The sequence below is a fragment of the Acartia tonsa genome, chromosome 10 (assembly GCF_053477335.1).
Source record: "Acartia tonsa isolate MP-2025a chromosome 10, ASM5347733v1, whole genome shotgun sequence".
Classification (NCBI taxonomy): Eukaryota; Metazoa; Arthropoda; class Copepoda; order Calanoida; family Acartiidae; genus Acartia; species Acartia tonsa.
The window spans coordinates 48,255,900-48,270,271 of record NC_137269.1 but is presented as its reverse complement, the minus strand read 5'-3'; the positions used below and the strand labels follow the sequence as shown (position 1 = coordinate 48,270,271).

Genomic DNA, 14,372 nt, shown 5'->3' with positions numbered 1-14,372 from the left:
TGAATTTCAGAGTGTATTGACACGTCATACTACGCGTTAGTTAGATACAAAGAAAAGTGAAAAATAATAAAAAATTTAATATACAATGTGAAAACTTCAAATGGAATTATATTAATACAATAAAATAAAGTGATAAATATTATTTGCAATTGAAAATATAGTTATAAAAAAAAGAAGAAAGAAACAAAGTCAAGTGTCAACACAAGATCTAATTCTGTACTGTCGTCCGAAAAGGATTATTGTAGTCTATTGTTTTGCGTGAATGTCATAAGAGTACATGCACGTCAAAATAATAGGCTATGTTTTCTATTTCGGAAGGCGGTACACATAATCATTTAGTAGAGTATATTAAGGTAAGGATTTTGTAATAATTTGTAAATATAAAGTGAAAAGTCTGTTCGTTATAACTTAATTAATCTTATTTTGCCTTTTGGTAATTTCAATTTTAAACGCACAGATTTTATACTGTGAATAATTCGGCAAGCTCCATACTTTGTTTTTAATTATGTTTTTTTTTTATTTTTTTATATCGTTCCAAAATTACAAAGTATCGGGTGTGTTTTATCGATAAGTCTTAGTCTTACCTAAAAATATTGAATCCCTGTGTTCGAAAAGAATTTCCGTGCATTTTTTTACGTCGTTCAGAACGGCTCGGCTCCACATTAGTTAAAAGTGAGTTTTTACAGTAATAATATGATTTAACGGTCTATTTCCTTAAATTAAACTTAAAAACCATATGTTACCAAATATACACACATCCGCAGCCGTATTTCTAGATTCGGCTCCGCGTTTTTTTGCGTTGAAACTCGTTTTTAAATGTACGCTCATATTAAACCTGATTATCAAGCTGTTTTTAAACAAATTTACTTACAATTTTGCTTTGACTCTTATATATTCGCATTCTGATAATTCAGTTCTGACATTAATGTCCGTATTTTTTTTACATTTTAACAACAAATTTTTATGTGACCTAATTATCCGATTGGTCTGATTTTTGGTTTACTGATGTTTGAATGTACAATAATATAAGCGAAGCGGCAAGTACGCATTTTTATTTTTTTCCATCACCCTTTAATTGAAATTCAAATTTATTTTTGGATATTTAGTATTTACTTTCATTTGATGTCCAACTTATTTACTCTAGAACCTCGAGCAAGAAACCATCCACGCATAAAGACACAAGACAAGTATGATTTGAGTAATGTTTTTGGCTTCGCTACTTATTGATTATTCATCCTTGTTAAATTAAATAACAATACTGCAAAAAAAATAAATATATCAATAAACAGTTTTTTGGGTTTTATTACAACATTTATTTTATAATGGTAATGATACAGATATTTAAAAAACACAAAATTATTTCATTAAATTATTTGTTTTACTTTTACTTCTACTTTATTTCTTTCCAACATAATTAATATGATAAACATATTTACAAAAATTATTTCATTCACTTTTCCAGTTCCTTGGTTGCTGTCTTCTTGGTAACTTTTACCTGTCTATCCCAAAATGCTTGGGACTTCTTGGGGACTAGCTTGTTCATCTTCAAGAACATGATGGCGTGGATGGTGTCTTTCTCTAGGTTATAGCGCCTCGATGAGTAAACTAATTTGAGGTGTGAGAAAATTCTCTCACACCTCGCATTAGAAACAGGTAAGTTGTTGAAGTTGGTCATCAAACTGACAAGTCCAGGGGGATAACATATCTGCTCTGCAACATGTTCATACCTGGCAGTAAGCATCCTGTGGCTTGCGGTCATTGCTCCTTGTTTGTACAGTTTCTGGCGTTCTTCAACATCAAAATCCTTGGACTTAGATTTTTTGACTTTCGCAATTTCCTCCTTTATCTTAGCGACTTCACGTTGGTAACCGTATGTCAAGGCATGCAACTTGGATTCGTCTATATTATTCCAGTCCTTCAGCCCAGCTTTCAGGTGTTTCTTCATGACGTCCAGGGGATCCTTCTGTTTGTCACGTTGTTCTTTCTTTTTCTTCTTGGCTGCTGCTTGAGCCTGAATTTGTTTGAACTCTTGTTGTTTGTTCCAAAACATCTTTTGGATGGGTGTCATCATGCCTGTAATACATAAATATAATTAATAAAAATGATAATTGAATTATTTAACTAATGTTATTATTATTATCTATTTTAATTAATATTGTATATCTTTACCTGTGGGAGGTGCAGTTGCTGGAGAATCGTACTCGTCAGCTTCGGAATCCTCATTGTCGGCATCCGCATTAGCACTACGCAGGTCGGCCTCTTCATCTGCCTTTTCTTCAGGACTTAGGTTGGCTCTCAGTGAGATTCGGTGTAGCCGTTCACCCAACAACCTACAATTTTTGGGTGCTTGTTGTAAGATTGTTTTTGCTTCATCCTGTGTCACCGTAAAGCTTTGTGTGCCACTCGCAATCATTTCCAAATGACTGCGTGACAGGGGGTGTAGGTAGAGACAGACTTGCCAGCCTGCATTATTACGGACAATCTTGTTAACTCTCTGGTGAAGGAACTTGAATACACGTCTAGCGAATAAGTTGCCAGGCATACTTGTCCGTAGGGTAAAGAACACCGTATCCAGCATGGTGAACATCTGGACGATTGTGGCCTCATGGGCTTGGGCGGGAATTGTCAGCATGGTATCCACACACTCCAACACTTGCAGGACTTCTCTGAGGGCAAGAACCTGGTCAGGTGTTGGCCACAGATTGTCAAACTTCTTGTTGACTAAAATAAAAATTAAAAATTAATTCTATTGATATATACAGTTCTAATTTTTAATTAAGGGAACGAGAGAAGAAATAATTTATTTAGTTTAAATTTTAATAAACTTCTATTTGTTACCTTTCTCTTTTGTTTAATTAAGGGACAGAGAGAAATTTAAGTTGGTAATTTTGTTAGTTTTAAATTGTTGTTTAAATTATAATTAACTTTTTTGGGTTTACCTTTCTGATCCTGCACGGATTTTTTCACCTTCTGAAGTAGTTGTTTGTTGTCAAACATCTCTAAGAACCGCTTTATCATGTTCATTCTGGAGCTCCATCTCGTCTCCACGTATCTGGTAAGCATACGATGTCCACTCTCTACCAAAATGCGACGCAGCTTCTTGTTATTCATAATTTTACTGACCAGCTTTGCCAGGTTAATTATGGTTCTGTTGTACCTCTTCCCTTTCTAAAAATATAATATTTGTTAATTTTCACGTTTTTGTATAATTTATTATTTAACTTTTTAAGTTACTGTATAAGTTATTTAGTTGGTTCTATTAATCATTTAATTAATTTACTTACAACTTTGGCAGCTGCCTTCAACGCCAACTCCACTTGGTGGTTGAGGCAAACGCCTCCCACTATTAGTCCACATTTTTGCTCATCACATATCATTGTTTTCTGGATGTTCTCTTCCATTAGTTTCCCGAAATTTGTGATTGCTGAAAAGAAATAATTTAATAAATTAATATAATTTAGTTAAATGCATTTCGTGAAACTACCCCTGTAAATCATTAAATTTAATTCATTGAATTTTTTGGGAATGAATTTAATTTAACTTTACTTACCCTCTCTTTGTTGTGGATCTTTGATGGCGATGGACCTGTAGAAAATCGCACTTGATATGCCGCCATCGCCTTGTCTTGTTCCTGCCAGGGTTTCTTCACCTCCATCCTGACCCTCACCTTCGGCTTCTACAACACCATCCTCAACCTCATCTAAATCTTCTGCTTGTGCAACTCCTTTGTCAACCTCATCTATAACCATATCCAACGGGATTTCATCTTCACTATCAGCCTCAGGTGTGTCTTCCTTATCACTATCATCATCATCATCACTGACTTCCTCATCTTCATCCTCATGGTTCATGTAACTTGTATACTCTGTGGGGGTTTTCCCGTGCTCTTCATTGAGTATCTTGACGGACTAAAGAATGAAAAATAAATTAATGATTTACTTTCTAATGGTATTGTTTTAGAATATTAATTCTCGTATTCATTCAAATATTCATCTAAAAAAACTGGTTTTATCTTACAATTGTACATTTTACATCCGCGGAAAGCCATTTAAAATACGATGAGAGAAAAAACTATTAAATAGTTATGATTTTATAATTATAATTTATAATTTTTCATTACCTTTACACAGTTGGCAGCCGAGTCGGATGTGGAGCTGAGAAGTTGATAATGCTCAAGCCCAAACCTTTTCAACAGTTGTTCGAAATATTCGTAGATGCTGCGGCCGGTAGCATCGGGTTTAGGCATCTAAACATAAGTAATTAATCAAATTATCATTTAGGTATTTGTGGTCATTCTAAATTTCTAAGAATTAATTTTAAACTTATACCTGTTCACAGGCGAGCAACAATTCTTTGGGACCTTCTGCATCGGTATAGTTTGCAGTTACTGAAAAATTAGTAATTCTTTTATATTATTCATAATAGTTTACTTTACTTTATTTAATTCAGGTTATGTAGCTGCTGCAGTTGTAATTGCATTAATAAATAATAATAGTTTATTTATTTTATTTAGGTTACCTGCAATGAAGTCGGTGTGGTGAACATTGCCGAAGTCGAAGGAAAGGTGCAAACCTGCGGAAACAAAGATAATATTGATTATAATTATTTGTTATTTAAAATAATTAAATATTAACATTTTTTCCGCAGGTGTGCACCTTTCCTTCGATTTCGGCAATGTACACACCTGCGGAAGTAAAGATAATTTAAATTAAGTATTTGTTATTTCTTTCAGATTTTGAAATTATTTAGTAATGTTTTAGTTTACAAATTATAATACTTAATAGTTAATAGTTATTAATACCTTTATTTTCTAAAATCTTCTTGAAGGATTCCATGTAATACTTGTGCTGCCCCTGCAGCCAGTTATGAAGCTGTTTGCTGGTGGGTGCATCCTGCTTGTTGCCTTTCTCAAGTAAACCGACCTGCTTGGCGATGAGATGGTCAAAGGCATTGCCATCCTTATCCTTAAAGCGAATTTTTTAAAGTTAGTATGTTTTTCAACACTATTCTAACTGACATGAAGATATATTTCGATTTTAGCAATCATTTTCAATTCATTTTGTTTAAAAAAATATAGGTATGAGACATTAGATAACAGCAAATATGATCAAAAATATTAAACATACATTTACCTTAAAGCGAAGGAAACTTTCATTATTAACCAGTTTTCCTGTGATGTGGCGCAGCGCTTCTAAGGCAGTGGTGTATATTTTGACTTCATGGATAACTTCAGCATCTGCCTGGGCCTGTTGAAACTTCCTCTGAAAGCTGGCCAGGTTCACTCCCTTCCTATACTCTCGGTAAACATCTCTGTGGTCATTGATCCAGTGATGGCGAAACCTCCTAAACAGGTAAGCAATTAATATTATTTTTTTTTAGCAAAGCTACTCTATAATTCACCTTGTCCGTCAGTATATATTTTTAATCAATGTTTATGAATACTTAATACCAGTGTTCTGGAGCCGGAGCCGGGAGCCGGGAGCAGCAACATTTTTGGTGGAGCCGGATCCGGATCCGGAGCCGTATTTTTTGTTAAAAACGGCTCCGGCTCCGGACTAGGTAAAAATGATTTTTTTAAGTAATATTATAATTTGGCAACGGTCTATTTCCATATAATAAACTGAAAAACTATTGTTACTTAACAAATAGACACACATCCTTCTACTTTTATATAGCTTTAATCAAATAAAAGCAAAATATTTTATATTATTTATCTTATTTTATCAAATTCAATAATGAAAAAAAATTGATATATTAATTTTAAGGTAGGAGCCGGAGCCGGAGCTGGAGCCGGAGCCGGGAGCCGTATTTCCAAATACGGCTCCCCGGAGCCGGAGCCGCGTCAAAATTATACGGCTCCGGCACGTTGCGTTAATACATCATGTTATTTTATGTCAACTTAATATTATTACCTAAGAAGGTTAGTTTCTTGCAGTATAAAATCTCTCCTTGCTTTTGGATCTGTGGGGCATTCTTTCACGTGGTATGTGTCATCCCAGGTATTGAAGTGACAGTATTTGCACCCCCGCCCCCACGGGGTCTTATGCTTACCCTTTCCAGGGTAGTTGGGGATCATGTAAGCATGATCTTCAAGCACTTTAACCAAGTAGACATAAACCTGAAGTAATTTTAATTTTATTAAACATTTTATTTAATAATCTCACACCTGTAACTCTTTTTTTAGTTGTTCCTTTGTTGACTTTTAGTTTTGGTTTCAAAAAGTGTCACTTTTGCCCCCCCCCCCCCCCTCTACATTTTATTATTATTTTTAGTATTTATGTTTGTACCTTATCACCATTACTATATGTTATCCTCTTCCCATCAAGGCGGTCATAGAGCGAGTGTGTGTCACCTTGTACTGTATCCACGCAGTCTAGGTAATCAATAGAACAGTTAATTTAATATATAGGTAAAGTAAAACAAACTAGTATTCTAGAAATTTATGTATTTACGGTTGAGATTGTATGGTTATTAATTATAAATATAATATAATGTATTTTATTTAAGTACAGACAAATAGACATCCTGTCAATTAAATTTTTAATGTTACTACCTATGTTATTGATATTAATTATACTAATTTAAGCTTACCTTTGATGAACATATGTTCCGAACTGTCACTGTTCATCTTGGGTTTATTCTTGGATCCTGCTTTTGGCTTTTCTCCAGCTGGGGATGACTTTGCTGAAGAAGTTGTGTCTCCAGCTGGTGTTGTAGGTGTGGCTGCGGCTTTAGGTGTGGCTGTTGTACTTGTATGGAGACGGCGGCGGCGTTACGTTGAGTGGGCGCATTGGTGATGTATCTGGTGTTGTTTGTGAAGCTGGTTCTGAGCTTGCTGGTTTTGACCTTAAAATAATTAATTAATTAATTAATATTATTTTTCCCTTACCCTCTGGACAAAATAAAAAAATTATTTGGCTACTTGTTTTTTTTACCTCGATTGGGGAGAAGGTTTGGGGGATGAAGTTGTTTTTTCAGGTTCTGGGCTTGCAGGTTTTGACCTTAAAAAAATAGCCTATTATTTTAATTATTAATTAATATTATTTTTCCCTTACCCTCTGGACAAAATATAAAAATTATTTGGCTACTTGTTTTTTTTACCTCGATTGGGGAGAAGGTTTGGGGGGTGAAGTTGTTTTTTCAGGTTCTGGGCTTGCAGGTTTTGACCTTAAAATATTAGCCTATTATTTTAATTATTAATTAATATTATTTTTCCCTTACCCTCTGGACAAAATAAAAAAAAAAATTATTTGGCTACTTGTTTTTTTTACCTCGATTGGGGAGAAGACTCTTTTCTTCTTTTCTTCACCCTTGGAGGTGAACACAACTTTGTTATTATGCGCTTCCGTTGTGGATCAGCTATTTTTGACGCCACTGGAGTGCAACTGAAAATTAAATAAATAAATAAATAAAGCATTTCAGTGTTTGTGTTTTGTTACAATTTTCTCTGGTTCTTTTTAGAACCCACCAAATTTACCAAATTTGGGATTATATTCTAAAAAAAAATGGCCTCTCTTGGTGTGTAGAGCACCGAGAGTTGCTGAATATGGAAGGAATTTGCCCCCGGAGGATGGATTACTCAATGCGACCCAACCTAACCTGACCAAAAGTAAGTAAGGATATTTTTTTAACATTTACCTACCCTAAGATAAAAAGTTACTGTAAAAATACAAAGGAACCCACTACTTTTCATAATCCCCTTTATTATAATTTTATTAGGGGTATAAATATAAAATGAAAATATTATTATTACCTAATGGTATTAGGGTATAAATATAAAATGAAAATATTATTATTACCTAATGGTATCAATGGGGGTTATTTTTTTTGTGGGGGTCCCCAACCCCTCCTTTTCCTCCAACATTTCCGACATTGGAGTGCAACTGAAAATTAAATAAATAAATAACATTTACCTACCCTAAGATAAAAAGTTACTGTAAAAATACAAAGGAACCCACTACTTTTCATAATCCCATTTATTATAATTTTATTAGGGGTATGCATTTGAGCTTAATAGTAAATAAAAAGTAAAAATACGACGAAACCCACTAATTTTATAAGGGGTAGTTTCACGAAATGCATTTGAGCTTAATAAATAAAAAGTTACTGTAAAAATCCCATTTCTATAATTTTTTTTAGCATGGGTAGATGCACTTCGTGAAACTACCCCTTTTAGTTTTTTTATAACATTATTAAATATAAAATGAAAATATTATTATTACCTAATGTTATCAATGGGGGTTATTTTTTTTGTGGGGGTCCCCAAACCCTCCTTTTCCTCCAACATATCTTCAACCTCATCCAAAACATCGGATATGCTTGCATCGTCGATCTTACGTTCACGGAAACTACGCGTAACTGAAGAGTCAGGCATAGCTTGGACAACCTCACTGTCAATATTAATAACATCCGAAACATCGGACATGTTGTCATCATCGTCAATCTGACGGTCACCTATAACTTTATTAGAGTCAGGCTCAGCCATTCTCTAACAATGTTGTAACTGAACTAAAACTAAAATAAAAAGATTAATATTAATTATGACTTTATGACTTTAAGCCTAAGGTGGTGAAAATGGCCAGGTTACCGCTTACATTGGATGATTGGGGGAAGAAAAGGGTTAACAACTTAACAGTAACTCCACCCATAATTTTATTTTTTGGAATAGTAAGGGATAAAATAAACACACATAAAAGAAAGTGTGGGGGGGGGGGTAATCCGTATCCAATTACTACAAGGGAAATCATGAGATGTGTTGGAAAATATTTATATGACATGTAAGACTAAGAATTCTCCTAATTTCCCCTTGAGGAGGGGGGAGGATTTGATGCTTAATCTGCAGAAGGGGTAATTTAACACTTAATTTACCCTCCGTAAAAGATTAAAGATTATTTGAAACCTGCCCCACCCCCCTTTTTCAACACTTCTTATTTGAATATAATTATATGTAATCTTTTTTTCTCCACCCATCATAACGTAATGGTTAGGAGGAGGGGGGGGGGGGGGGAAACAACAAGATTTAATTTGGATTTAATACGATGAAATTTTAGTAAATAAATTAGCCGTTAGAGGCTGAATATTTCAAATTGTTTTTCAATTTATACTTAAGTTTCATCATTCATTGGTAAGAAAAGTTAAAAATTATATTTCAAGTTTTAGAAACCTATTTTTAAGAAAAGTTACATTTGAGATGAATAGAATTAAAAAAGTATTCGGTAATGTAGACAAACAAAATTGCTTCAAAGTTACATATTGGAAGTTACATAACAAGGATTTTCAGCATTATTGTCAGCTTGCTGTTTGTCACTTTATGAAGGCTTTTTGGCCAATTATAGAATAGATTGATGATAATGATATGATGAATATCTGTATCATTTCATATCTTTTAAAAACAAAGTTTTATACCAACGTTTTCTTTTTGGTTTGCTCAACAATTTTGGGGACTTGGGGAATTTTGGGACTTGGTTGCTTCATTAAGTTGAGTGTAAAAACGTTTCAACTATTAATTGTTATTTACAAAAGGGGTAATTTTGTGCATCATCATTGGGAGTGTACATCAATTTATCGGCCATTATAATATAAGGTTATAATTTATAAAGGTGTCATATATATAAACCTTTCTTAAAAGTTAAAAAAACTCTCTCCCGTCACCCAGCATTAGTGGAAAATTTTTATAAAGGAAAATTTAAATAAATAAAGGGATTATTCTTTGTATTTTTTTTTTTTGGGGGGGGGGGGGGTTATAATAAAGGTGTCATATATATATTATGGAAAATTTTTATAAAGGAAAATTTAAATAAATAAAGGGATTATTCTTTGTATTTTTTTTTGGGGGGGGGGGGGTTATATTCAAAATCTTCAACCCTTTCTTTTCATATAGCAACCCTTCTTAAATAGGGGAGGGGGGGGAGACTAGTGTAAAATAAACAGCCCATTGCCCTTCCCTTTTTTTTTTGGGGGGGGGGACTATAAAGGTGTTACTTACATGTAAAACCCTTCCCCCACCCATATATGTTTGATTATATTGACCTCTAGGCTCTAAATGCGGATGCCACTTATTTTAAAGGGTATGTAAAGATAAAATTTTTTCATGCTATTAGACTATTATTATTAACAAATTAAAAATCTTAACATTTTCTAAATAATAAATATCGAAGATTGATTTTACGGCATTAGGTTGGTTTATAAAGATAATTTACATTTTACATTTTACAAATTTGTAATTTAAAGTTAAATTGTAGGTTGGCGACGAACGAGAGATGGGCCAGCCAACTTCAAGTTACTTGGATACTAAGGGGAGAAGAAACGGCGGCGCAACCGCCGAAAACTGCCGAGAAAAGGCAAAATAAATTTCAGCGGCTTATCTGAAGGTAATGATGAAATTACATTTTTGCATACAACCCCTTTATTTTAATGGCTTTCTCTACCTTTTCAACGCCTTTCTCTTTCTTTTAAATGCGTAATTATTTTTTATATACGCATAAAATAAACTTATAAAGTTAATTATTTTTTAATATTTGATTTTGCAGTGTTTTTATACTTATATTGTGAACGTTTTGAAATTGAATTATATCTGCATTTGCATTATGAAAAATACTAATTATTATTATTTATTACCTTAATAATTTATTTCAGTATAAATATCCGAATATGAAATCTAGACCCAGCACGAAACGAAGGAGCCTTCGAATACTTGAACGACTTGACCCAGGTATAATATATATTGAATTCTATTTATTTTTAGTTATTCCAAGTGTAATATAATGAATAAATAATCCTTATACTAAAGGATCTCGCTAACCGATGAACCGATCGGGTTCTCCTTTTTACCTTTTAATTTACCTTTTTAAAAGCGAAGCTTTTCTATAATTATGGTCGGTCCGTCCGATTTAAGTTAAGTTTAAACTTTAAAGTTAAACTGTCCGTTTGTATAAACTATAGGACTAAGTTAATAAATTTATTTAGTGTATAAGATTTAATTCATTAAGGTGTGGCTGTTGTAATACTTTAACACTCCTGCGTTTGTCCACTCCGACGTTTGGGACTCCTGCGTTTGTCCACTCCGACGTTTGGGACTCCTGCGTTTGTCCACTCCGACGTTTGGGACTTTGAAATAATAAATAAGATTTAATTTATTAAGGTGTGGCTGTTCCTCCTGTTGCTGTTGATGATGGCCATGGACGAGATGATCGGGTTGTTCAACCAAGAGGACAAGGTATTATATATAATCATATTTTTATTATTACCTATTCCAAGTCTTATATATCTTGTACATATTAACCTAACCTAACCTGTACAGAAATACTTAAAATTAATATTTTAATTTAACACTCCTGCGTTTGTCCACTCCGACGTTTGGGACTCCTGCGTTTGTCCAGTCCCCTTACTTTGAAATAATAAATAAGATTTAATTCATTAAGGTGTGGCTGCCGCTGTTCCTGTTGAACCCCAGCCTGATGGGCATCGTCGAGGCCATGGACGCCGTAATGTTCCAAGAGGACAAGGTATTATATATAATTGGGACTCCTGCGTTTGTCCAGTAACCTTACTTTGAAATAATAAATTCACCTTTTGGAATGAATTTAATCTGATTGCGTTGAGATATTTTATGATTTTGAAAAATTAACCATTTAAATTAATAGTAAATATCATACAGAATTGCTTACATGATTATTATAAAACAAGGATGAAAACATGCATAAAACAGAAGCTCCAAAAAAATGCGTCAAAAAATCTAAGCTGGATCTTTAATTAAAATGTATTTTTTTTGGCTCTTTAATTAAAATGTATTTTTTTTGGCTTTTATGGAACTAATTGTAATCTACAGAAGGGAAAATCACTGGGGATGTACATCGATCTATCGACCACCCTCCTGAGAGATTTTAATTTTAATTTTGATTTAATTTATTAAGGTCATGCTCAACAGGTTGTCCAGCAGATGGGGAACAACAACAATGTTGGTGTTGCTCCGGCTCCCCATCAAGCACCACAGCCCCCGCCCCCCCCTCAACAACAGCCCCCCCCTCAACAGCCGGACCCCCCTCAACAGCCCCCCCCCCAACAGCCAGACCCCATTCCAAACCCCCCCCAACAGCCCCCCCCACAGCAAGAACCTCGTCGTGACCGTGTCGTACCTATTTTCAATTTGACAATAGGTGCGCACGCCACAGTCAATATTAACAATAATCAATTTGAATTCTATTTAAATTAATATTTATAATTTTGTAATATTATTTCATAATAGAATTCAAATTGATTATTGTTAATTTTGTAATATATATTATTATTGATTTTATTGTTAATTAATTTTCGTAAATTTGCAGATTTTTTAAAGGGGTAGTTTCACGAAATGCATTTAAACTTGATTTAGTGAACCGCATATTTTATCCTGGTTAAATGGTTAAACTACATTTATATGGCATATATTTGAAAAAATTTCAATTTTCTACCACATAGTTTTTAAAATGTCAAGACTTGAAAATCGTCTTTTTAAATTGCATATATCACAAAAAAGACAATTTTCAGGTCTTGATATTTTAAAAACTACGTGGTAGAAAATTGAATTCATTTCAAATATATGCCATATAAATGTAGTTTACCCATTTAACCAGGATAAAATATGCGGTTCACTAAATTAAGTTCAAATGCATTTCGTGAAACTACCCCTTTTCTTTAGTTTTAATTTTTTCATTTTCATTTAATTTTTTTTTCAATTTCATTGTTTCATTTTCATTTTGTATTTCATTCATTTCATATTCATATTCGTGATATTGTAAAAATAAATGTGATAAGAAACTCGAAATAATACACTTTTTTATTCATTCTTATGGTCGGTCCGTCCGATTTAGAAAGCGTAGCAACTCTATAATCATTACCAGAATGTCCGTACGTCCATTTTAAACATGTTGATTTTTCGTCCGAGATAGTTAGCTTTTATTCGTTAACGATGCAAGAAATAGCTATTGATAATTTTAAATACGTGGAACGCTTACCTAACCTACCTAAGTATATCAAATAACTATATCAAACGTCTCTCTTCCTTGGATACAAACGGCTGCGCCCCTAGCATTTAGAGGCGATTTAGTCTTTAATTTAATTTCATAAGATTAAAACCAGTTTTTTTAGCCCTGACGTGCCGTTTAACGATGCAAGAAATACTATAGCTATTGATAATTTTAAATTTAAGTCTTCAAAGTTAAAATAAGTACACAAATAATCACGGCAGAAACATAAGTATTTCGTAAACATATATTAATTAACGACCTAACTAAACTTTAACTATATCAAATAACTATATCAAACGTCTCTCTAGCCTAAAACCATCTAAGGACCTATACGAAGCTGTACTGTAAAGGAGAACCATATAGGTTCAGTGGTTAGCGAGATCCTTAGCTACAGACAAACAGAGCTTACTTCTTTATATTATAGGATAGATTCATACAATTATTAACCAAGTCTCATCGCATTCGCAAGTCTTAGTAACAGACATTAAGAAATTCAAATTATAGAGCAGCATCGCAATTACAAATTAAATTAAATAAAAATAAGAAAATTATTTTTCATAGTTTTATTATTATAGCATATATATGTCAAGTTATTTATGTGGAATCTAAATATTCACAGGAATACGATCTCAACTCAACGCAACATCAATCGATAATGATCACAGACTCAGAGTCATCACTCGCGCCACCTTCGTGTTCCAGAACTTCCAGGATGGCGTCAATATCGTCATCATCGGAAGATGGATTTACATCGCCGGAGATATCGGGATATTCGTCTTCATCTGATGATAGATCTACTGTGCCATCTAAATTAATGGCACGGTCATAGACATCTAACGACTGGATAACGTCGTCACGGTAACCGTTGCATTTGGCTTCAAGTTGCTGCAGAACAAGTTCATTTTCTTCGCGTGTCCGCTGAGAAGATGGAAGGGCTTGGTGAAGGAATTGGTATATACCAATTCCTTCACTAAATAGCCTTAGCGCCTCTTACGAACACTCTGAAACCCCGACCTGAAAAGCAGGTTACATATATCTTTAAAATATCTGTGTAGGACCTGATAATGGGCGAACCATCCAGGCATCAGGTCGGGGTATAAAGCCGGTTCTGGATCTGTGCAGGTAAGAGTACGGGGGAAGTAAGGAACCAAGTCATCCATCATCACGTTGCGCCTGCGGTCAACTCTGACTCTCTGTCCTTGTTCCGCCATAACGATAGCAAAAGTAAAACAATGCAACAAAATAAATACTAGAGAATGTAGAATGTAGATGATATGAATTTGTAGTACTGTAGTAAATGTTCAAATGTTGTCACTTCAAAGGTCCGTAAGCAAATGAAATTTCAAGGAAATCATTACCCCCTACAAA

At 33.9% G+C, this 14,372-nt stretch overlaps 4 protein-coding genes across 4 annotated transcripts in view; 2 read left to right on the top strand and 2 right to left on the bottom strand.

Moving 5' to 3' along the window:
• The window catches only part of LOC145330225 (ankyrin repeat domain-containing protein 13C), a 526,153-nt gene that overhangs the window by 270,636 nt on the left and 241,145 nt on the right, over positions 1 to 14,372 (top strand). The gene's annotated exons all lie outside the window — the stretch shown is intronic.
• The window catches only part of MED1 (Mediator complex subunit 1), a 509,044-nt gene that overhangs the window by 270,637 nt on the left and 224,035 nt on the right, over positions 1 to 14,372 (top strand). The window lies entirely within an intron of this gene.
• LOC145330848 (uncharacterized) lies at positions 1,451 to 3,157 on the bottom strand. The gene is made up of 2 exons (XM_080175511.1): positions 2,170 to 3,157; positions 1,451 to 2,073 (listed from the first exon to the last, which is right to left on the bottom strand). The coding sequence occupies exons 1-2, from the start codon at positions 2,630 to 2,632 to the stop codon at positions 1,451 to 1,453; spliced, it is 1,086 nt and encodes a 361-aa protein (XP_080031637.1). The 5' UTR covers positions 2,633 to 3,157.
• Positions 2,706 to 4,043, bottom strand: LOC145330847 (uncharacterized). Its single transcript, XM_080175510.1, has 4 exons — positions 3,551 to 4,043; positions 3,285 to 3,424; positions 2,996 to 3,168; positions 2,706 to 2,721 (listed from the first exon to the last, which is right to left on the bottom strand). Exons 1-4 carry the CDS (start codon positions 3,849 to 3,851, stop codon positions 2,706 to 2,708), a joined length of 630 nt encoding a protein of 209 aa, XP_080031636.1. The 5' UTR covers positions 3,852 to 4,043.

Bases quoted from the DNA above. Each gene is read 5' to 3' on its own strand.
- LOC145330848 (XM_080175511.1), bottom strand. From the start codon at position 2,632: ATGCTGACAATTCCCGCCCAAGCCCATGAGGCCACAATCGTCCAGATG. The intron at 2,074-2,169 runs GTAAAGATATAC...TATGTATTACAG, and splicing joins AGCAACTGCACCTCCCACAG to GCATGATGACACCCATCCAA.
- LOC145330847 (XM_080175510.1), bottom strand. From the start codon at position 3,851: ATGAACCATGAGGATGAAGATGAGGAAGTCAGTGATGATGATGATGAT. The intron at 3,425-3,550 runs GTAAGTAAAGTT...ATTTCTTTTCAG, and splicing joins AGATCCACAACAAAGAGAGG to CAATCACAAATTTCGGGAAA. The intron at 3,169-3,284 runs GTAAGTAAATTA...TTATATTTTTAG, and splicing joins TGAAGGCAGCTGCCAAAGTT to AAAGGGAAGAGGTACAACAG.